Source organism: Rhinolophus hipposideros (genome assembly GCF_964194185.1).
Source record: "Rhinolophus hipposideros genome assembly, chromosome: 2".
In the NCBI taxonomy this organism is placed as follows: Eukaryota; Metazoa; Chordata; class Mammalia; order Chiroptera; family Rhinolophidae; genus Rhinolophus; species Rhinolophus hipposideros.
The window spans coordinates 59,638,473-59,662,611 of record NC_138048.1 but is presented as its reverse complement, the minus strand read 5'-3'; the positions used below and the strand labels follow the sequence as shown (position 1 = coordinate 59,662,611).

The window sequence follows — 24,139 nt, the reverse complement described above, 5'->3', positions numbered from 1 at the left end:
TAGCTCTGGGCACTGGGACCAACATAGTTTCCTGAATTAGCAATCACCAGAGCTGCTTTCAAACCTGAAGACACGCTATTTCTTTAGCAAGTTTGGCAATCTTTCTGCGGGCAGAGGTAAAATTAGTATTTAGAAAGTAAACTGGGACTCACAAGAAGTTTCTTTTGGAATCCTAATGTCTTATTGCTGAAAGAAACATTAATAGTCATTTTATCCAACCCTTATGTGTCTGTTGAATTCCTGTCTCCATTCTTGTTAAAGTGCATCTGCCAAGCTGTCACCCTTGTGTGGTCTCTGCTTGAACCCCACCAGCGCTGGGGAGCTCATTATCTTTATAATTAATCACTCTTGTTTTCTTACTTTTACAGGTGGGTATCTTGTTACTCCATGTTCCGTCCTTCAGACATTCGATCTGAAATGTGTCCATCTCAGCATCATCCTAGAAAGAAACATGAAGAAGGTGTGGGAGAACGAAGAGGGACGGGGTTGGTGGTTGTTTCCCAGTAAAACCAGCTCAAACTCCAAACCTGAATGTTCTTGACTGAGATTTTCCAGCCATGGGCCTCCAAGAGCAAGCTTGAAGATAAGGGAAAGTCAGACGCTGAATTCATACTCCCTGGTCATCCTCTGGAGAGAGGCAAGGGCCGGGTATAGAAAGGGGTTTGGGCAATGGTCTCTGAAGGGAAACCTGCACCCTAGATTCATTTTTCACTGCAGGGGCTCTCAAACCTGAGTGAGTATCAGCTTCCTGGAGGGCTTTTGCATAGACTGCGGGGCCCCAGCCTCAGAGTTTCTGATTCAGTGGGTCTGGCCTGGGAACCAAGCCTTTGCATTTCCCACAAGGGAGGTGATGCTGCAGTGGGGACCCCACTTAGACAACCATCTCTTGAGAGTAGCTGTCCTCTAGCTTGGTTCGTATCAGAATCATCTGGGCAACATAACAGAAAAACCTATTCCTGGGCCTCACCCCAGAGATTCTGCTTTAATTGGCTTCAGGTGCGGGCTGGGAGGTGATTTCGGTTTTTAAATTGAGGTGATTCCTGGGGGAACCACTGTTTCAGGGTGGGAGAGTGAGCAGTGCCTGTGCGTCACCTCTAAATCTCTGCTTTCTATCCCAGTTTCCTCCAATAATCCTGATGAACTTCATAAGGTTGTTTGTCCTGACTGTAGGGATGAATAGATCTAGATTTTTTGAAATTCAAACGAGCCAATGCTCTGATAAAAGACTTTTGTGCCAGTTCCAGAAGTGAGAGTCTGGGACACATGCTTTGAGTTTTTAGAAGACTGGAATTTCTGGAGCATTTTGAAGGTTTATGGGGAAGCTGGGAAATACTGTGGTGGGACCATGACAAGCTCTGGAAACCCATCTGCCCCGGGAGCCCTGGAGAATGTCTGTGGCCTGGTGGCTCCCACTTCCCAGGCTGGACCCTGTACCTTTAGCACTTTGTAGCCAGTGTCACAGCTGATGAGCACCTGGTCTTTGAAGAAATACTTGGCTTGCAAGGGCTCGATTTTCCCGTGGACAGGAGGCTGTAGCCCTGGGCATTCATTCCCTGGTGGGGAGCAGTGAAAGAACAGCAGGTGACAAAACAAGGAAAGTCTGGCAGCGAGAGGCCTGTCCCTAGAACACAAGGCCTGAAAGGGGTGAAAGAACCACAGGATTGGGTCTGAGGCCCTGGACCTACTAGGTCCTGAAGAAGAGTTACTCTGGATCCTTGACAAAGTCACTTTCCAGCTTGGACCTCTATTTCCTCATTTGTAAAATGAGGTGGTTGGCCACATGGTTTCATCAAAACCCAGGGTTGGAAAGTATATTAAATTCAATTGGGTGAAACCCTTGTCTGAGATATGTATATATATTTAATATATGTGTGTATATATACATATATATGTATATATACACACATATATAATATATACATATATATTATATATGGATATGTATTATACATATTATATATACTATATATTATATACCATATATTATACATATACATATATGTATAATATATATATATTATACATATACACATATGTATAATATATATATATATTTTTTTTTATTTACAACATCTTCCATGGTAGATATCAAACATCTGTTTGCATTCCTGTTTCTATTTGCATTCCATTACAATGACAGGGAGCTCAATACCTCCCAAATCTATACATTTTATATTGGACTCATCTGAACAAAGGTACAGTGTTTTCCTATTCAATTGAAATTTATACCATTTTCATTTTACTCATTGGGTATAGTTTGCCTTCTTGGGGGAAGTCAGGGGGACTCCAATTGCTCTTTTTTATTCATCTTTTCAAGACCACTCCTCAAAGGGTTACACTGTGATCATATGCCTCTGAGCTCTCTTCAAATGGCTAAATCAGGCTGGTCTGGGCCTATCCTTGACATTTTTTCCTGGACAAACACTCCTTTGTTAATATTCTCTTCACTTCCCTCCCAAAACTGGGCATTGAATTTGAAAATGCAGGCCAGGATATTGGAGTTTACGAATCGGCTTAGCCGTTGTGGCCAGCTGTGGTCCTGTCACTGACACCTACTGTCTTCTTCCTCAAGTTACTGCAGACCCCTGGGGTTAAATGACTATCAGGCTTTGGGCTGGGACTGGCTGCTTTGGGGAACTGGGCAGAGGTCTGCGGGTTCTGTCAGTCTAGGGGGAAGACAATGAGGCAAGCTGTCATAATGAAATATTTTGAACTACAGGCCCACACCAAAATTCACCTCAGTCCTGGACAGGCCTGGAGATGAAGGGTCCTCTCTAGGCCCAATGAATCACAGTGTGAAGGGATGCAGTACAGGAAAAACGTATTTTTTTTTAAATGTCCCAATTTGATTCCAAAGCACAGCAAGTTTTGAAAACTATGTCTAGTCCAAACACACCATCACTGCTGCCCTTCATCACAATTTATAGATGGGAAACTCATTCAGAAAGAGAATGCACCTTGGTCCCAAGCTACTCAGTGGCAGAACTAGGAGTTCTGCCATAACTGGAGAGGAGTCCCAGGCCTACACCCCCTCATCCCTCGGCCACTGCTCTATGAAAGTTGAACATGGTAACAAAGTGTGACCCAGGAGGGGAGAGGCTGTTACCTGTTGCACTGTATGAGAGCCTCCAGCCCCGGTTCTCGCCTGAGTTGTCACTGCGAAACAGGATCTGGATGCTATGGGTCTGTGTATTGATAGGTTCTGGGGCTTTCTCTCCACAGAAGGGTCCCAAAAGTTTTGGACCAGCTTTAATCTGTGAGGAGCAAGATGGAGAAAATAAGGGTGGCATCAGAGCAGTTGGTGGTTGCTGCAGGGACCATCTTCATACTGCACCTGGGGTTTTCTGGGAGTCTCCATGTGAACCCATAGTATTGAGTCACGTTTCTAGTGGGCATTACCATTCACCAAATGGTTCCATCTCACTCTCCGATTTACAGTTTACAATGGCCCTGGATGTGGACAAGGCAGGCTAATGATTGTTTGCTCAAAGATGAACACAGTATGACTCAGACAGGGGCAGAGCCCCGTCCGTGCACACAGGATAGAAAAGGCCTCTGATCTGCAGACAGTGCAGTCTAATGGAGTGAGCCTCATAATTAATAATCAAATAATTATAGGCTATGGTAAGGGTTATAAAAATAATCAGGATGACATAATATAAATATATATTATATATTTATAATTTATATAGTAAAATCTAAGTACCCTATATAATTTGTCATTACTATGATAGATAATAACTTTAAATAGGTTGTTAGGGAAGGCCTCTGTGAGGAGGTGACATTGGATTTGAGACATGTAGCATAAATAGGAGCTTGTCGTTGGAGGAGGAGGAAAGAATACTTTCCAGGCAGAGAAAACAACATATGGCGGGGGAGTGGTAGATGAGGGTAAGGGGGATCAAATATATGCTGATGGAAGAAGAACTGACTCTGGGTGGTGAACACACAATGGGATTTATAGATGATGTAATACAGAATTGCACACTTGAAGTGTATGCAACTTCACTAATAATCGTCACCCCAATAAACTTTAATAAAAAAACCCAAAACACAGAAAACAACATATGTAAAGGTCAAGGCCAAAGGTGAGAAAGAGCCTGGGAGGTATTAAGAACAGGAAGGAAGCCAGTGTGGGTGGAACAGAGGGAATGACATGTCATGAGGTTGGAAAGGCAGGCAAGGGCCACATCATGTTGAAGAATTTAGGCTTATTTTCAAGTGCAATCTTGATCTAATCTGATTTTATAATGATCAGCCTGGATGCTATGGGAGAATAGACTGTGTAGGGCAAGGGCAGAAGCAAGAAAAACAGCTGGGAAGCTTTGCAGTTGGCCAGGAGATAATGAAGTTTGGACTAGGATAGAGGAAATGGGATGGAGAAAAGGGAGTAGGCACTATTAGCTGATCCAGATTTCCCAATTCCCAGTCCTGGATCCTTGCTATGCCTTTAACTCTTCCTTCCATCTCTGAGGACCAGGAGTCCTTAACTCTCATTTGGTGACTTCTACAATCCTTGGTGATATTTTCATCTTGTCACTCTTACTGTGGAGAGGGGGAAAAAGCAAAGCCCCGAGAGGTTAAGCTTCTGGGAAACTATGTGTGGTAGGCAGAATTCTAAGATGGTCCCACACGACCTTCACCTCTGGTGCTACTTCATGATGATGTTATGTTACATGGCACAGGGATTTTGCAGGTGGCCAAGAGGCTAGTTTGAGATCAGGGAAGATCCCTAGACTTGATCTTAAGGTAGCAGATGTTATTTTAAATAATTACTTTTTGGGAAGCACACTCCTTGACCCCTATCCTGGAAGAAGGTAGAAGTCAAGAATATCAATGTTCCCAACCCAGCAGTATTTTCCAGCATCCCCAGGGCAAAGGTCTATTGTAGGCTTACCTTGATGTAGTCATAGGGGCACGGCACCTCTGGATGGTCTTCAATGTCAAAAATGTCCTCAAATTGCAGGCTGATCACGAAACCCTCCTCCAGTTCGATCACATAGAAGCATTCAGAGCTCTTAGGGTAAGGGTTGGGAAAGTCGGGGCTGGTGATCACACCGGTCCTCTGGGTAAAGAGGTTGTCATGGCACTCCACTATGGGAAACATACCGAAGCAGAGTGACGTACCACACCATGGCCACAGCACTGCTTTCTTAACTTTACTGTACGATTTCCCAGTAGTCCCAAGAGACAAGCAGGAAAAGAATCATTATCCCCATTTCACAAATGGGGACATTAAAGTTCAATGAGGGGAAGTGATTTTTTCAAGCCACACACACAGTAATTTTCAGAGTCAAGACTCAAAGGCAGCGAATGTGATACACCTTCTCATCAGATTCTCTGACATTGGTAGGGGGCAGGAGGAGGTTTTAGATGGGAAGGTTTTAAGATAAAGTGGTTGTAGGGGGCTGTATGGTCCTCTTTTGTCCTGCTCTCCCCCCAGCCCAGAACTCCATTAGGTCTGCTCAAAGCCTGCCTTGATCCCTCATCTAACACAGGACATTCACACACACCCTCACTCTCTGCCCCCTGGCCTTGCTCTGTTTCCCTTCATGCTGCTGACCACTACCTACCATTATATAACATATTCGTTTGTGGATTTTCTTGCCCCTACTCAAGTGCAAGTCTCCTGAGCTCAGGGATTCTGGTTTGTCCCTGTTGTACTTGCTTCACCAAGGACCCCGGATCCTGGGATCATGGCCATGGATTAGCCCTGCTGAGGCCCCTTTGTTGACCACTGAGCCTTTGTCCTTGGGCTGACTCTTCCTAGATCTGGGGTGTCAATCCTTTCTAAAGCCTTGCTCATCCAGCTCATTTGCAAATGAGAAAACTGTGGACCAGAAAATAAGGTGTGACTAACTTGAAGTCCCACCGCTCTAAGCTCCAGAATAAAAGTTTAGACTGAGGTCACTTGAGTCCCCATCTTTCATTTTCTACCCCAACTACTCTCGTGGGGATGATAGTGTCTCAAAGGGGGCTAAAAATTCATTCTTGGTTGGGGAAAGTCTTACTCTTTTTATGCATGATACACAAATAGACATGTAATGTGTATATATATATATATATATATATATATATATATATATATATATACATATATAGTGTATCTGTGGTATGAAAATTAAAATTTCATGGGTTAGGGCAACTAGAAAGATAATATTTTTAAAAGGCTCCTGGAGGCAAAGGTGAAAATGAAAAAGAGATCAAGAAACTTTGCTCATCCTTAGCCTCCCCTGTACTCAGCATAGCGTGGATACTCAATAAATACTTAGTGGACACCATAGAAAATATAATCCTCTCCAAGAAAACTCCTGTATGTGCCTGCTTTCTACTGATGGGTCTATGGGGATTTTATTCAGAAGCAAGTAGAAGTTTGTGAAGGAGAAAGGAAAAGAATTCTGGTTTCCAGCCTGGCCCTCCTCCAGTGGTCCCTCACTTAGCTTCCAAGCGAGCTTTCTAAAACACATGCCCTTACCTGCAGTCACACTAATCTACTGGTAATTTCCCAAACATTCCAAATTGTACCCTGTCTCAGAAGGTTCGTGGAAGCTGTTCTCTCTGCCTGGAATGCCCTCCTCTTCCTTATTCTTTCATCTCCATCAGGGTCACCATCTCTGGGAAGTGTTTGCCTACCTCCTGGGCAGACTTAGGTCTAATCGTGCTGTGGCCACACTGCTTGTGCAGCATTTACTACATTTCATCATTTGCATGTGTGGCTGTTACCTGCTAGCCAGGATGGTCCTCATGGAAAGTGGCTGAACCCCGCTGTTTGTCCACCCCTGCCCAGGCCAGAGATTAGGAGAGAATAGGCCCATTGATGATAAATGAAAACAGAGATAGCAAGAACGAGATGTTTTCTTGCTGTCTTTGTCTTTGCCTCTCTCTTACCTCTTCTTTTCTTTGGACTGAGAATCTTTTAATCACAGAAGAACTTAAGGGGCCATGGAAGAGAAGATAAAAAGGAACTGCTGGGTAAGGCGTGGTTCATGGCTCAGAGAGAGGACTGGGAAACCTGCTTTCCCCCAAAACTTGGCCAGGCCAATTCCCTGCAGTAGGAGAGGAAATAGAGACTAAAGAGCAGAGACTTCTGTTGCCCAGGAAGAAAGATGGCCTAAAAGGAGGGGCTAGTGAGCGTTTCTAGCCTCTTCACCCATGTGGTATCTGAGGCATAGCTCTCTGACTTCCGTTGTAATTGGTCCCACTGCACCTGTCATTTCCCTGAGCCTCCCTAATCGGATTGAAAAGTGTGGCACATAACAGTGATGAACAGAATCCCCCCGGGCCCACCTCGGCAGGTCCTGTTGTCTGTGTGGAGGATGTAGCCGAAGCGGCAGGAGCAGTAGTAGCCGCCGATGTAGTTGTGGCAGTAGTGATCACAGGACAGCTCCTCGTCCTCCCGCTCTGTGCACTCATCCACATCTGGGGGGCAGACAGAGCCTCTCAGTCAACCAATCCATGTGTGATGATGAAGGAAACAGCCAACGTTTACACAGCACTTAGCATGTGCTCTTCACTGTGTTGGGAGGTACATGCATTCCCTCATTTAATCCTGCTCAAAGATGAATAAAGCTCAGAAGGAGCCATTATCTCTATTTATACAATGCAACTGGAACCCAGAGAGGAGAGCAACTTACCCAAGATCACAGAGAGCCAGGGTCTAACCCAAGCAATCTGACTCCTGGTGGTGCCATTGCCCTCCAACCACTGTGAGAACAGCAAGCAGGACTGTTACTAATCCCATTCCGTAGATGATAAAACTGGGACTTAGAAGCCTTAAAGAACTGACTCCAAGTCACACAGATAGTAAATGCTGGAGTCAGCATTGAAATCCAGGTGGGCTGGTTCCAGAGCCTGGACTCTTCTACTCCATGCTGCCTCTCTCTTTCTATGTCATTTGTAGGGGTCTAAGCCTGTCCGAAGCATTGGAAATATAAAGATAAAAAGATATATGTTCTCAATGCAACTAAAAAATTTGAACATACATTTCTCCCAAAAGGATATATGAATGGCCAACAAGCACATGAAAAGATACTCCACATCACTAGTCATCAGGTGGATACACATGTGATAGAGAAAATACACTAAGGCATTCATGGTAGAATCTGTGTATACAGATGTTCACTATAAAGAAGAGAGAGCACAAGGCACTTTTAACCTTCAAAGAGAAAGGGAGAAGTGGGGAGGAGCCACTCCTCCAACTTACCCACAGCCATGTAGTGGGCATCAAATCCCGTGAATCGCTCCTCATTGGAGAAATCTGACTGGAAAGTGATGGACATGAAGGAGCCAGGGGAGAGGACCACTTCCTGGCCAGGGGTATGCTCAGTGTCTGTGGACTCCCTGCCACAGAAGATTGCCAGCAACTGGTCTTCAGTTTCTACCTTTGGGGTCAAAGAAAAAAGGTACAAGATGAGCAGCTTCCCAAATTAGCTTCTCTGCGTGTCTCCAGTAGAAAAGAGGAAGGGGTTGATCAGGAGTAGAGCAGGCAGCTTGGGAAACCCAAAGAGTGGGGGTTGATTCTGGGATTTAAGGAAAGAAACATATAGGTTAAGTCAGAGTGGCCATCCAATCACTGTTTCATTCATTTTGTTTAGGTCCATCAGAAGTAGCTTGACATTTGTCATTCCTGTTGACAAAAAATGACTTATTTGTTAGAAGTAACTCAATGTTAAAATTCAAAAAGAGTTATATAACCTCACAGATGAATTCTATATGGAACAGAAGCTTATCACATTTTTAAAGAAAAGAAACCTTATATACAATATATTTCATTGATTGAGCATTCCGTGTGTGCCTGCCACTGAGCATAGCATGGGATAAGGGGTGATGACAGAATAAGACATAGAGCAGTGCATGGGGAAGGCAGTGTTCAGACTGATGAAAACTCAGAGCTATTATACTGTGCGATAGGTGCTTTAATGGAACACAAGCACTGGGAATGCACTCAGAAGGAGGTAAAAGATCCCCAGTAGAATGTAAGCTGCCAGAGAACAAAACTTTGTTTTCTTTACAGATGTGTCTTAAATGCATGGAACATGACCTGGCACATAGCAGTTATCCAATGTATATTTGTTATGAAGACGTCAAAGTGCTAGATCCATTCTGAGAACAATCCCCAGGGGGGGATTGTTGGAGATGTACTTAGGAGGATTGGTTGAAACTAGATTATGGTTGACTTTGAATGCCATAATAATAAGTGACTCTTCATTGTGTGAGTAAAGGGAAGATATTGAAAACTTTTGGACAGGGAAGTCATATAATCAGAACTACATTTAATAGGTAGTCTTAATAATACCAAAACTACTGGACTCATCCAGAAATCGTGTATGTTGGTGTGTTTGTTTTAAGTTCCAGATGCAAACTACGCCTATTTGCTAAAAGAATTCACTACATTGGAAGAGCCAGAGCCCTGTATAAATTCAGAGACCCAAGCAGACATCTGAAACTGGTTGTCTAACGCTGATTTTGTGTGTTGGTTTGGGAAGCACTGTATGGCAGCTGGTCGGTATACTTATTTGACCACGAATACTTGGCGTACCCACCACTTTATCATTTACACCTAAGCCAGTTCTTTTAAGCTTGTATTTGTGTTTGCACCCTCTAGACTGACATTTTAGCCAACATGCATGAGAAAGTCTCTCCCCAAGAATTATTTCTGCTGCCTTTCAAAGTCATTAAGGGAAAGTTCTCAAAGGCTGCTTATCTCTAGTAGATTCTAATGAATTCATTGTTTTGTTCATTAGTTTAGTATGTCAGAGTATCTTGACATTTGACACTTCTGTTTTGAACTAATGATTTATTTATTTAACATAAGTGGGAGTTTTAAAGAAAAACAATTTGCCCTGGCAACAAACCACAAGGACAATTAATCACTAACTTTGGGAATTGAAGTGTAAACAGAAGATGAGATCATGGCTTTGCTATTTATTCCTCTTCTCTGCAGACACTAGCCTAACTCGCACCGGCCTTATTACTGTAGAATATGCCTATCTTCAAGCAGCTGAAATGTCACTTCCTTGAACATCACAGCTGGTTTGGTATTTTGGTTATCTGAGTTTTCCAGATAGTTGAAGTTTTATTTAACTATAATTTTTTAAAATAATAATAAAACAAAAAACTTTTTTTTGGTATAATGCTTTTTAAAGTGTATTATACAAATTCCCAATTTTGTTTAGGTGAAACGTACTAAGCTTTTCTTGGGGATCCAGGGACACTGTTACGAACAGCAAACATCTTGGGGATATTAAGTTGTGTAATATTGCTTGCCCTGCACTGGACGTCCCCAAACTATGCCTTTGTAAGTCTCATGTCTTCTTTGTGTAGTGTTTTATTCCCTGTATTTTTTATGAATATATTGGCTGAAATACATTGTAAAATAGAATCCAGTTAAGCTGCTCTTCTTAGAACTTAATAAAAACAAGATTAAATAGATTTAGTGTGAGGACCTCGGAAAAGGTTTCTTCTATGAGTAACTGCATGAACTGAAGTGTCTATCTTGGTGGCCTCTGCTTTGAAATAATGGAAGGTGTATGCACCTGGCAGTTAGAGGTCCTAAGCCCTATTCCTGACTCTACCATAACCTGTAATATGGCCTCCTTCTCTCTAACTCTCAGTTACCCACGTGATAAAACAAGGATTTGAGCTAGCTGAGCTCTATGTTCTCTTCCAATTCTGCCATACTAATATTCTAACAAGTCATCATATCCATACTATCAGAACCACACATAGAAGCTAGTGAGCAGGAGATTCAATAAATAGATTGCTTCCTGCTGAAGAATCTGATGAACTTGAACTTGTTTGGATTCTATAACCACATAACACAAAATCACTTACTAATGAATAGTCATCTCTTGAGCATTAACACTTCCAGACAGAGCAGCCACCTCCAAAACACCCAAGGTCTTTCGGGTCCTATAATGGCTGTAGCATAGACAATTTCAAGTGAAACTAACCAGAGATAATTTGGATTAGGGAGAGATCTAATGAAGTTCTGCGAAAAATAAACTCCCTCTTTGTATCTTCAAGGTTTAGGGACCTTTTCATGATGACAGATAAACAGTCATCACCTATTTATTTTAGAGAAGAGCCACATTATTTTAGAGAACAAGTAAGCCTGCTCCAGCTGAGACCCATGGGACAATCTGAGCCATATACACCTTTAGAAGCAGGAAAGTGAAGTTCCTGAGGCCCTGGGAATTCAGTCTGTAGCTCAGAATGGCGTCCTGGAATATCAGAGTTGGGAGGGAAGGACTTTTAAGAGCTATTTCAATCTCCTTCCTTCTAGAGGAAACTGAGGGTGAGAGAAAGTGACTTGCTCAAGAATAGAGATAACCACAAGCATTTCTTGATATCAATGTTGCTTTTGGAACTGTTTTGACCCTGGAAAAAGGAACCCAGCAACCCAGAGCATCCATGACAAAAGACACAGATACTTTGACAAACAACTTTCCTGGCTCAAGGGCCTCCTGAAACCTTATCTTGGGTGCATGGACTATCTCCCAGAGAGGATGTGGCTCAGTGACAGCTCCAGCCATAACCTAAACAGAGAGGGTCACTGGCCCTGATTAATATTTGCAGTTCCTGCTATGAATTGTAAAATTCTATAAAAATCATATACCTCCCTGAGAACAGGTAGAATATTGAGCCCTGGCTTCTGTTTGGACGGTCCCATTTCTAGGGTCATCACGTTAACATTATGCAGGGGAATACCTTATCACATGAAGACACAAAATTCATAATAACAGACAACCATCTGGCTGGGGATCACAGACTCTTCATTTTTCTAATTCTTACTACAGGCAACCATGTCTTTCCGGCTCTTATAGGGTACCAACACATGAATACATGTCCTCAGTTTGTTTTCTTTCATCTTAATTCAGCAATTATTTATACACCAAGTTCTGTCTGGATTATAATGTAGAGAATGCCAAAAATTACTTATTTGTTGCATGAGCATCATATGCAAGTCCCCTGCCTCTGGGAAGGTAAATTTTTAATAGGAGAATCAGGTAAGTACTCAAATGTGTATGTGTTAGGACATTGTCAGGGTGTAGTGACTACAATGAAAGATAAAAATGCCCAGGGGCTTAAGGGGGGGGGGATTGCTTCCAGCTGAGAGGAATTAGAAAACATTTAGGAAGAAGAAAATGTACTTTGAGCGGGGAGCTAAAAGGTGAGTAGGATTTAGGCTGGTAGAAATAGTAGGTGCTGGGTTGGGGGAATTAGGGAGAGCATCCAGGCAGAGGAAATCCATGGCCTGCGGGGTTCAGAGTCTCAACCAGCCCTCCCTCCCACCACCACCAGATGAAGAAAAAGTGTTCTACTGAGGATAGAAATCTGGAAAGAGAGAGCTACGGAGGAGAAGCCAGGGTTTTCTATGAATTATCTACCTCACTAAAAGAGCACAAAACTCCTAGGCAAAACTAAGGCAAAGCAGCAGAAAAGTTGGCCAAGTTTCTGCGGGAAGACAGCTACAGCTGCTCTCCACATGTCCATAAAATTATCTCATCAGAGTTTAACAAATGCATTGACCTCTACCCATCAGCTTCTCAGAGCAACGGATAGCAAAGGTAGCTAAGAGTGATTATTCTCATTTTATAGATGAGAAACTTGAAACCCAGATGACTTAAATGAATCAGGCAAGGTCACTACTTAGTGCCAGGTCCATAATTTCAGCATCCTGATTCTATAGCCAATAACACTCATGCTCCTTTAAGGCATGTCCTACAGACCCAATGGCTCAAGGTTTTGCTTGTCTATGTTCCCGAGCTGCACCCTGGAGGCCCTCTGATACAATCTTTGGGCCCTTGAAGAGCTTTTCAGAGCTAATTTAGGCAGACATTAAGAGAGTGTGCTGGATTGTCCTGTTGTCAGTTCATCTGAAAACTGCATTCCCAAGAATTTCCCTCCCTGTATAGTTCCAGGGTAGAGTTGGCCAAAAGAGGAAGTTGAGTGAGTTTAGAAGGCAACAGTCCTTGACTCTCTGAAGGTTGTTTTGTGATCAGATACAGAGATGGACAGATGTAGATGTACCCACCATGTCCTGACTTGTCCTCACACGCTCCAACCTGCATCCAGATCTTCTTTTCAACTACTGACTCTGATGACCAACAGTGGCCCAGACTTACCATCAGATGCTTGCAGGTGGGACAGTAGCTGCTCAGAGCCAACAGCTTCTCATTGGCTCCTCCCCAGGGGCTCTCCCAGGGGCACTTTGGCTCCTACATGGCCCTGACTTCTTGGATTCCCCTTCAGATGCCATCATTTCCACCCATGCCAGGGTGTCAGGAGAACTGATTAGTGACCTTTCTGTGGTTCTCTAATCCCTGTCTATGCAAAGCTGGGACCTTCACTTTCCCAGCTCCTCCTATAATTACATGAGTTCTAATGCCCATAAATAGCCATTATCTCACAGTACTCATAGAGGCTCTGCTTTCCTGACTGTACTCTGACTGATACAATTATTGACATTAGAAGTAGACGCTGCAGGAATAAAAAATCTAGAACATGTGGCTCCATTTTGGGGGCTGGCCATCAAGTGCAGGCTAGAAAAGCAGTGAGGAAACTGTTATGGAGGCTTGAAAAAAGGTGGCCTGAGTCATGTAGTGGTGAAACAATTGGCAAAATTTGCTTGTGGCAACTTAGAAGGTAGAAAATGTACGGTAATAAGCTTATGGATCTGGCTAAGGAGATCTTTAGGCAGAATGTTGAAAGTGTCAGTATGTGCTTCTAGATGTATGTGGCAAGGTATTTCAGGAAGAAGTAAGTCTTCAGAAATTAGAGGAAACACAGAGGGCCCAGGGCTAGCTGTGTTGGAAAACAAGACTACTTCTCATCCATAGCCACTAAGAAGATATTTTAAAAGCAAAAATGGCTTTAGGATAAAAATCATGTTAAAGATCTGGCTGTAAGATCCTTCGTTGAGATGTACAAGATTTAAGACAGTGCCTAGGGCTCCCTATCAGCTAGACAATAGGGCATTGAAGAATCTGAAATGCATTGTTCCATAGCTCCCTGACATGCTATGTAGAGACATCCAAAGTAGAGAGAGGACTATTTTGAAGAGAACGGTGGGTGTTGTTTTTGGCTAGTGGAGTGGACTATATTCTGATATAAGAGACACATGAAAAAAATTTTAAGGGAGATGTACCAACCAACTTGGACTAGAAATGACTGAGGCAATTCAAACCAAAAAGAGGCCTCTAGGTCTTAAGTTTTAGTGCACAGGAAGTAAGTGGAAAGGTCTACTCAGCTGCAAACAGGTGGCATCTCTTAAGGAAAAGAAGAATGCTTCAGAGGGTGAAGCTGATAATCCAGAGGGCAGAGACAAGAGCCACGGAGAGCAATGGACGAGGGAACCACTCTCAGGGACAGGAACTGGGCTCTCATTGAAGACAATCCCTGGTCTCTGGAGGAGGCAACAGGTGCCTGGCTGGATTTCAGATGACTACGGTGCAGCAACTGTGATATGCCTCCCATTTCTCCCATTTTCCAGTAGGAATTCTACTGTGGTTATGTTGTCCTTGAACTACCAAGACAAAAAGATTATGGGTCTATGGAAGGCAGATGACTTTTTTGGGGGGTTTAGAGATCTCTGGATCAAGAGAAACTGCACTCACAGATTTACACCCTTGGTGAGTCATCTGCCTCTGATTTAAATCACGAGGTCCTGGACTTCAAGCTTGACATACTAATGGGATGAGACTTTTGAGGGATGGAGCAAAAGTGTATTTTATACATGGGAAGGGCATGAATTATTTTGGCCAGAGGGTAGACTGTGATATATTGTTTGCAAAAATACCTACAAACAGGGGCGGCCGGATGGCTCAGTTGGTTAGAGCGTGAGCTCTGAACAGCAGGGTTGCCGGTTCGATTTCCACATGAGCCAGTGAGCTGTGCCCTCCACAAGTAGATTGAAGGACAATGACTTGGAGCTGACGGGCCCCGAAGAAACACACTGTTCCCTAATATTCCCCAAGAAAAAATTAAAAACAAAACAAACCTACAAACAATCCCTTTCATTTCTGTACACAGACAGTTTTGCAAAGTGACTTCATAGATTGGCCTTGTGAATTGCTTTGACAAAGAAACGTGTGATGTGCTAGAAATTGTGCGATACTTCCAAGGAGCCTTGTATCTCTTTCCGGCTGCAGGTGGCCTTGTAGCTCTTTCCCCTGTGGAATACTGCCCTGAGGCTACCATATACAGAAGCCCTGTCAGGCCTACTGGAGATAAAAGGCCACATAGGGCAGACATAAGTCATCCTAGTTGAATTCCCTAGATGGACCAGCTGACAGACACCATCAACCACCAGATCCGTGAGTGAGGCCATCTTGGATCTTTTAGCTTCAGTTAATATTCTAAATGACTGTAGCCACATGAATGACCCCAGACAAATTCATCAAAAGGATCACCCTGCTGAGCCCATCCCAACCTGCTGACCATAGAATATATGAGCAAATAAAATGGATTTTGTTTTAGCTACTAAGTTTTGGAGTGATTTGTTACATAGCAATAGGTAACTGATATGGAGAGTAAGGAAACAATATGGAGCAAAGAGTAAGACTGACATTTGTGAACTGAAATTTGGAGAATTACAATCTCATGGAGTTTGGGGGCCTTGAAAGTTACTTAGGCTAACCTCTTATCTTTCTACCACATCCTTATCAAAACTCATGCCACCTTTCTATGATCAGTTTCAGAGATGAGAAACTCACTTCCTTTTAAGATAGATCAGGCCATTTTGGACGATCCTTTAGAAAGTTCTTCCTTGGCCCCATATCTGGGAATATAACTTGTGGAAAATATTCCAAGTATGGAAAGAACTTCTATGAACAATGATGTTACATATAATAATACAAAACTGGAAACAATGCAGATATCTGATCCTAGGGGAACGGTTAAATTGGTGTTAACTTTGTTAAGCAGCCATTAATTATCACATTAATAGAGAATTTGTAACGATCTGGAAACATATTAGTAGGTTATATTGAGTGAAAAAGCAGGAAAAATTGTATATACAGTATAATTACAACTATGCTATAAGTATACATTGAAAATAAAAAGTGGAATGAATTAGAGCAAACTGTTAACAATGGCTGGTGGAACTACAGTTAATCTTTTTCTCTGTTCTTGTATTTAAAAGGATTTAAAAAAAAAAAAAAACCTTGGGTCCAGTGCTACTTTTGTCTTCTACTCAATGACATAAAATCATTCAGCTCAGGTCAACAAGCAAAAGGAATGCACAGGAGGGGCAACTAAACCAGCCTGGAAGCTCAGTCCCTCCATCTCTCATCATCACCCGAGTCCTCCCTTTCTCATGGTCATGGAATGGGGACTCCTTATCACTCTCACCTCCTCTCATTTTTTCTAGCCCTTGAGTCCCAACAGAGCGGAAAAAGAGATAAAAATCTTTTCTTTAATTCCACGCAAACCACACAGTGAAAAACACAATACTGATAAAATAATCAAGAAACTCAGAATAACTAAAATTCTAGATGTATGTGGCATGGTAGTGCCACATAGCACTACAGATGGTAGTGCATGGCAGGGAGAGTCTCATGTCAGGGGACAGGTTTTGCAATTGTCAAGTTTAAGAGGGACTCAGTGGATGGAGTGTAAGTGAATGGATGAGAGAATAGGGAAGAGTTCCTTTGTGTGGAGTTAATGAAGACTTTGGGGGAAGAAGGAGGAGAGAGAGAGAGAGAGAGAGAGAGAGAGACAGAGAGAGAGACAGAGAGAGAGACAGAGAGACAGAGAGACAGAGGGAGGGAGGGAGGGAGGGAGGGAGGGAGAGAGAGAGAGAGAGAGAGAGAGAGAGAGAGAGAGAGAGATTGAATATTTAAGAATATTTGTGATAACTACATGTGGTTTCTCAAGAGAGTGAGTTGAATTGTGAATTGCTTTTGATCTTTTAAGCTTTCTGTTATTTTGGATGTAACTCCTTACTGAGACTGGATCATGTGGACCTCCTCTTTACATAAGACCTCATCTTTATATAAATTGCTCATGAGTCTTCACCAACTATTGGATGCTGGGAGAATTACTTAAACTCTCTGTATTGTAGGTTAAATTGTATTCCCTGAAAAGATATGTTCAAGTCCTAACCCTTGGACTTGACCTGACCTTATATGAAAATAGGTCTTTGCCATGTAATTAAGTTGAGATGACTGGCGTCCTTATAAGAATAGGGAAATGTGAACAGAGAGACGCACACAGAGGAAAGTGTGAACACAGAGGCAGACATTGGAGATATGCTATCACACCCAGGAAATGCCAAGGGGTGACAACAACCACCAGAAAGCTAGAGGGGGCAAGAAATAATTGATTCTTTCCTGGAGCCTTCAAAGGAAACATGGCCCTGCCAACACCTTGATTTCAGATGTCTAATCTCCAGAACTGTGAAAGAATAAAATTCTGTTGTTATAAGCCACCTGGTTTATGGCAATTTGCTATGGCAGCCTTAGGAAACTAGTATGCTCTGTATATAGGTTTTCTCAAATGTAAAATAATGAGAATAATAGTATTTATATTACAGGACCCTTGTGAACACAACATGAGTTATTATATGTAAAACATTTAGAAAGTTGCCTGTAATATAGTCAGTACTCAGTAAATCAGTGAGAAGAACAAGACCACTGAGATTCGGCCAACTGAGATGACATCTTTCTAGACTCCCAGCTAAGTGGGGCACGGGTAATTTCATGTGTCTGAAGAAGAATTAAGAGACTGGAACTGTCCCAGGGTATCATTTTTTTATCCACGTCCCACTCCATTCCTAACGTCATTGAAGCCGTCAGCACAGACTTCCCTTTCTATGAGATCCCCAGGTCCCCAGCTGATGCAGCAGGATGGAGACCTAGAGATCCCACTCAGCCCCGCCCTTATTTGTCAGGTGGTATCTTAGGTACCTTTGGCTCTCTGCACTTCGTATACCTCCTAACAATCCTGGGAGGTGCGTGACACGAAAAGGCTTGTACCTTTATTTTATGAGAGAGGACCGGAGTAATGTAAAGGATCTCTAAAAGCTTCCATCCACAAGATAATAGTATTAGGTCCAAGAATCTCTTCATGTTCCTGAGTTTCAAAGGATTTCTTTAGATGTGTAAATTTAGGCCAATGATTCAGGAACAGCCCCAGGCCCAGGACTCCTGACTCCCAAGTGAGTGCTCTGTGCTCCTGAGGTTACTCTCACCACAAGTTTGTCACCTCCAGGGACTGCGCCAGAGGTTAACAGCCGGATTGTGCTACTTTATGCAGTTGTCAAAACTGCAGTTAAAGATCATGAGAAGGAGCAAATTAAAGGTACTGGGTGCCAGACAAGAACCTGGGACTAGGGGGAAAAAAGGAGACGTGTGTGTGTGTGTGTGTGTGTGTGTGTGTGTGTGTGTGTGTGTGTGTTGCATTTCAGAAGCTCTTGAAAGCCATGTAAGTACACAGCTGGTGGGTCTAAGACTCGACTTGGTCTCATTTGAGAGGGGCTGGAGGTTGATGCTTCCATCCTGGCCCATCATTTGGCCATAAAAACAAAAACAATAAGAGCAATGACTATAACAATAGTAGTAATAGTCTCCTGCTCTGTGTGAAACTTTCCAGTTAGGAGAGAAGAGTATTTTCACCTTTGTTTTATTTGCTTCTGATGGCAGTCTTTTAATGAACTACTTCAGGCAGACATTGTGATTCTGGAGCCAGAGAGGGGACATAATTCCCCAAGGCCACACATCCTAGGAGTAGCAGACCTGAGACAAAAATCCAAATATCCTGTCTTCCAGCCCTGATTCAATAGTTGGAATCAGAGAACCATAGAAGGTCAGAGATAGAAAAGATATTACAGGCTATCAAGTCTAGTCTCTCCTTTCTTGTTAGTGAAACTGAGGATCAGAGAAGTGAAGTAACTGGTTCAAGCTTACATGCCCAGATAACGACAGAGCCCAGATCAGGGCCCAGGTACACGGATAGTACAGTGTTCTTACAGGTTTGTTAATCACAGTAAAAACCTCCTAACGGAGCTGCGGGAGCCCCTAAGAGTGTTATTGTGTATATGCGTGTGCTAGAGACCATGAACACTGTGGGGGCCTGAGACGCAGCTCCCTTGCAAGATTTTAGAGTCTGAGAATCTCACTGCTACAGCAAGGATTGCTGTTTATAAGGAGGGCTCTGGACAGAAAGGAGGATAATCTCCAGGCAGCATGAGCATGGGGAGAAGAAAGAGCTGGCTGGGGAGGGGTCGCTGGGAGCCTGGGAAGCAGGCATCCCGCAGGTGGGAAACTGGCAGTGCCCACCGTCTCAGCAGGAGCAGGGGTGGGGGTGGGAAAGACTCTGGGAATCCTGGCTGGAAAGGAGGGCCAGGAAAGATTTATAGTCTTGTTGGCCTGTGAATGGCTCAGACTCCCCACCCCACCCGTCAGAGACTTCAGAGCCAGATCCATTCACTTGCAAATCCCCTCAGGCATTGGGAGGCTGAGCCCTAAACAGTTCAGGAAAGTTGCTGGAGGACAGAAAAAAAAAGCCTTTTTCTGTTCTGCTGCACTTGCAGCCTGGCTTAAGGTATGTCACAGTCAAGACTGGAGTGAAAGCAGTGATTAAGCAAGTGCTGAGAGAAGAGAAGGGACCCACGTCACTTTCACTTGCCAGTTTCCAGGAATGTGTGAGCTGGTGTGTTCCTTTGCCACTGCCTAGGACCCTACCCCACCCCAGCCCAAATGTATCTCCTCAAATCTTCCCATGGAAATGCTTCCAGAGAACTGGAATAGGAACCAAACAACCTGAGTTCTGGTCACCACTCTGCCACTCATATGTCATGTGTCACTTTAACCTCCCCAGGCAGTGGTATGCGGCAGTTGGGTTGTACCAGCTTATAGGAGCCGATTGTCAACTCTACAGGGACTTTTGTCACCCTGTTGCTAAACATAGCCATCATAAAAAATTGTCTCATAAACTTACAATTAAGTAATATATATTAAAAACAAATTATATAAAAACTCATCACCTCCTGTTTTATCATTTTCCTATTACCTATGCTCTTAAGGCCGTTAATGTCTAGTATATCTGTGTGGTGAATAGTGTGCTACCGTACATCTCTTCTCCCCACCTGCCCAGCCCATCTCCCAGTCCAAATCCAGTTGTTAATCATTTATAAACACACCACTGGGTTCAAGCTGAGTTTTCGCAAACATACAAGATGGACGTTAAGAGTTAAGAGGTAAAATGAAATATGGGTGTGAAAGCAGCTTGTAGAATCTGTCCTTGCCAGTAAGGCTCTCCTTCCCTGCTCCCCACCAAACCTCTCTCTTCACTTCCCATCCCTGTCCTTCCTGCTCCAGCCACGTGACCACACTGTTGTTCTTCAAACACACCAGGCATTTCCCATCTTAGGGCCTTTTCTCTCTGGTTGGAATGCTTTTCCCCCCGAAAAGCCTCATGATTAACTGTCTCAGCTTCTTCAAATCTTTGCTCAGAAGCCACCTTCTCAATGAGGAGTACGCTGAGCAGCATATTTCAATCATAACCTCCACCTCAACACACATGGCCCTCTTTACCCTGATTTCTTTGCCTATCACCTTACTCACTATATAATTTACTTATGGATTATGGTTAATATTTATTATCTATTTCCCCCAGTGCAATGTAAGTATCCACCTGGCAGGGATTCTGTTTTAATTACTGCTATACTCCAAGCTCTGGTAAACACCCTGTTTCCCTGAAAATAAGACCTAGCCGGACAATCAGATGTAATGCGTCCTTTGGAGCAAAATTAATATAAGACCCAGTATTATATTACATTACATTATATTATATTATTATTATTATATTATATTATATTATATTATATTATATTATATTATATTATATATTATATTATATTAGAGACCCAGTCTTATATTGTAGTAAAATAATACTGGGTCTTATATTAGTTTTTGCTCCAAAAGACATATTAGAGCTGATTGTCTGGCTATGTCTTGTTTTCGGGGAAACATGGCAGTAGGCATTCAATGAATACATTTGTTGAATAAATGAAAAACTCTCGTTTCCTAGGTTTTCCTTTCTGAGGAAATCAAAGTAAACTCAAGCTCTGCTTTTTACTAAGGTGTGTCTGAGAGCAGCGTGCGTACACACAAGCATACAGGTTTGCACACCAGGTACACCCACATCCCAGAGAACTCCCACCTCACACTTACCTACACTTGAGCACATTCTCTGCCCCAGCTCTTTGACCTTCCTTCTGTTTTCCATCACCTCATAGCCTGTGCTGTTTGCACTTCCTGAAAAAAATAAGCCTTTTTTTTTCACACTTTTCTGAAGCTCATTTTCACTTCTTGATGCTTCTGAATCAGCCAGATTGGTGTTTGGGACACAGTATCTCTGGAGTGAAAGAATCCCACCAGGGAATAAAATTAAAATTCATGAGAAACATTTATCTATGTCCCATTTCTCTTTTCTTTTGGGGGTCAAGGCAGCCTGTCCACTCCCACAGAATTAGCAGAGCTGCTGCAGGGCTGGGGTCACTGACAGCCACAGCCTGAAGGTCGAGGGCATGTTCTGAGTAAACACAGAGCTCTGCACAGAAATTAGGGGCCGAGGGTCAGAGGAGTCAGTTTGGAGCAGGGCATGGGAGGGACTTCTCTCTCAATGATACAGCAGAATGAGGACCGACCCGTGGGGCCTGGGGAAGGGGCAGTGGACTGGGAGCTGCAGACCATCAGGACTAGAAGGGCTTGTAGAAGTCAGCTAGTGAATTTTCTCAGTAGGCAGATGGGGAAACTGAGAACCAGAGAAGAGAGGTGACTTTCCCAATGTCTCAGTGGACATCAGTGGCTGATTTTTAGACCAGAGTCCTTTCCTTTATGCTCACTCCCAAGAGACATGGCCTGTTTCTGTACTGCCCCAGGACTGGGAAAAAACATAGACATGAGTCCTGAACTTATGGGGCTGACAGTCTAGTGGAATGACCTTGAGTTCGCCATTAGAACTTGTGTACCACAAAGAGATAAATCGAGTATTTCCCATCCTTCATAGCTCAGACTCCATTTCCAATTATTATTATTATTATTATTATTAATTAATTTATTTTTTTGTAAAATGCATTCCTCTCAAAATCAGGATAAAAGAGAGAGTTCAATCTAGATAACACAGAGACCCTCAAGGTCCTTCCATTTTACTTAATTTTACTAAATTACCCCAACAGGCAATGTTGCCTTAGGAATAATGCATAGCCAGGAAGTATACCAAGGTTCCTTCCAGGATAAAACTTGTTCTAAGAAGGGCCAAAGGGAGAGAGAAAATCATGACTTGGAAGTAAGGACACCAGGGATTGAGACCTGACTTTCTGTGGAGACTTGGACAAATCCGCTTAAATTCTTTGTGCTCAGTTTCCTTTTCTGTAAATTAGGCATAATAATCCCTGCTCTTCCTGGTCCACAAGAATGAAATGAGGCAATAGATTAGAAACTGCCATAAATTTGTGTTACTACAAGGTAAACACACAAGAGGAAATAAACGACTTCCTGCATTTGATCAGCCCTTTCAAAATACTTTTCCATAAATTGCTTGAAAAAAAATTGAGTGACATGAACAAGGTCTTAGATGGCCAGCTAGTGGTAGAGTCAGAGTATTCCTTGAGCATCACTGGCACCAGCAGACACTTTATTACTCACACTCTTGCCAGCAGTACCACTATAATAGTATTTATTGAGCTAATTACATACATGTTAGATATATATCTTTAGAGCTTTTATCTCATCCGGCATTCACAATTAGTCCATTAGATAGGCATTATTATTATCCACATTTTGCAATATGAGGTAGAGGCAGGACCTGGTCTGACTGGCTCTAAAGCCTGACCTCTGAGCCATTGAGCGTGATTGCCTTTTGTGATAGTGCTTCCGCTCATAGCCATTATCTCCTTTAAGTCCTCCTATAACCTGCGAGGAATGTACTGTATCATTATGAACTTTTTTGTTTAGGGAGATTGAGAAGCTTAGGGGATTGCATTGTTGCATTCCTATTTGCCCCATAAGATTTATATCAAACATTAACTGTTCCCAAAGCCTTTTCTGAACACCCAGAAATGACTACTCCCCAACTTATATACTGTCTCATACCCCTCATGTTATTTGCCCAGTCTTAATTTAGTAATTATATACTTGTCCCATAACATACTACAAAACTGTGAGTCCCTTGAGGGTAGGTACTATCTAACTTGTCTTCGTGGGCCTTGTCTTTGGTGCAGTGTGCAGCTTGAGCTTTCAATTGGATTCTTGGACTTCATTCCATAGATGTTGGAGAGACATGGACAGATTTTGAATGGCACAATCCAAGCAATGTCTTAAGAAGACCTTTCTGGACACATGTAGAAGGTGGACGCGCAGGGGAGAGACTGATAGCTGGTAGATATTTAGGAGGCTATCGCAATAGACTAGGTGAGAGGAATAAGAATTGGAACTAAGGCGCTAGCAAGGGAAAGAATGAAAGAAACGTCAAAGACCTCAAGGATATCGGGTTAACAGGAGAACAGTGGCATCACATTATATGAGCATTCAACAGACGCCAATTGAGCTACACACACTCAATAAGAAAAAGACAGAGAGAGAATAAAACCGGAATGCAGGTTTTAGTATCTCCTTTTCCAGTGGACAGAAGACATGGAGTAAACTAGAAAGTAGGATGAGTGAATCTACTATCTCCTTGGGGGTTCTGGTTTCCAAGTACCTCTTTCAGTGGCTACAGCTCTTGGGTTCCTTTCTAAGTTCAAGTGGACCACTTGGACTCGACCAAAGCAGTTGACCACAGTTGCTCCACAAAAGCAACTGTAATTTGTTGCATTTCTGAGGGGAAAAAAAGGCTCTTCTACACATATTAAAAGACAGTGCACTACGATATTTAAGAGATTAGGGTTGACTATAGACAACACTTGCCTTTCACTATACTTACATTGCAATACATCACTTAAAAACCCAAGCATCCATGAGATGGGATTCCACGATCATTTAATTTTTTTTTTTAAAGAATAAAAGATTGAGAGTCTTGAGATACAAATTTTGGTCCCAGTGTGAACTTGGCCCACGAATTGCCATTCCTTGGGTGTCAGTCATGATAATGTGGAGTTGAATCATGATTTTTGAAGCCTTAGATGCATAGAATA

The 24,139-nt window shown here is 42.8% G+C and overlaps 1 protein-coding gene across 5 annotated transcripts in view; it reads right to left on the bottom strand.

Moving 5' to 3' along the window:
* Nucleotides 1–24,139, bottom strand: part of MASP1 (MBL associated serine protease 1) — a 66,519-nt gene that overhangs the window by 30,715 nt on the left and 11,665 nt on the right. For 4 of the 5 annotated variants that reach the window (XM_081071622.1, XM_081071625.1, XM_081071621.1 and 1 more), the window contains 6 exons: nt 8,204–8,381; nt 7,288–7,419; nt 4,898–5,094; nt 3,107–3,254; nt 1,435–1,553; nt 361–439 (listed from right to left, as the gene is read on the bottom strand). In XM_081071622.1, coding sequence (XP_080927748.1) covers nt 361–439; nt 1,435–1,553; nt 3,107–3,254; nt 4,898–5,094; nt 7,288–7,419; nt 8,204–8,381 — 853 coding nt within the window. Of the gene's footprint in view, nt 1–360; nt 440–1,434; nt 1,554–3,106; nt 3,255–4,897; nt 5,095–7,287; nt 7,420–8,203; nt 8,382–21,176; nt 21,261–24,139 lie in introns of all 5 variants that reach the window. The other variant, XM_081071624.1, reaches the window with a different exon arrangement.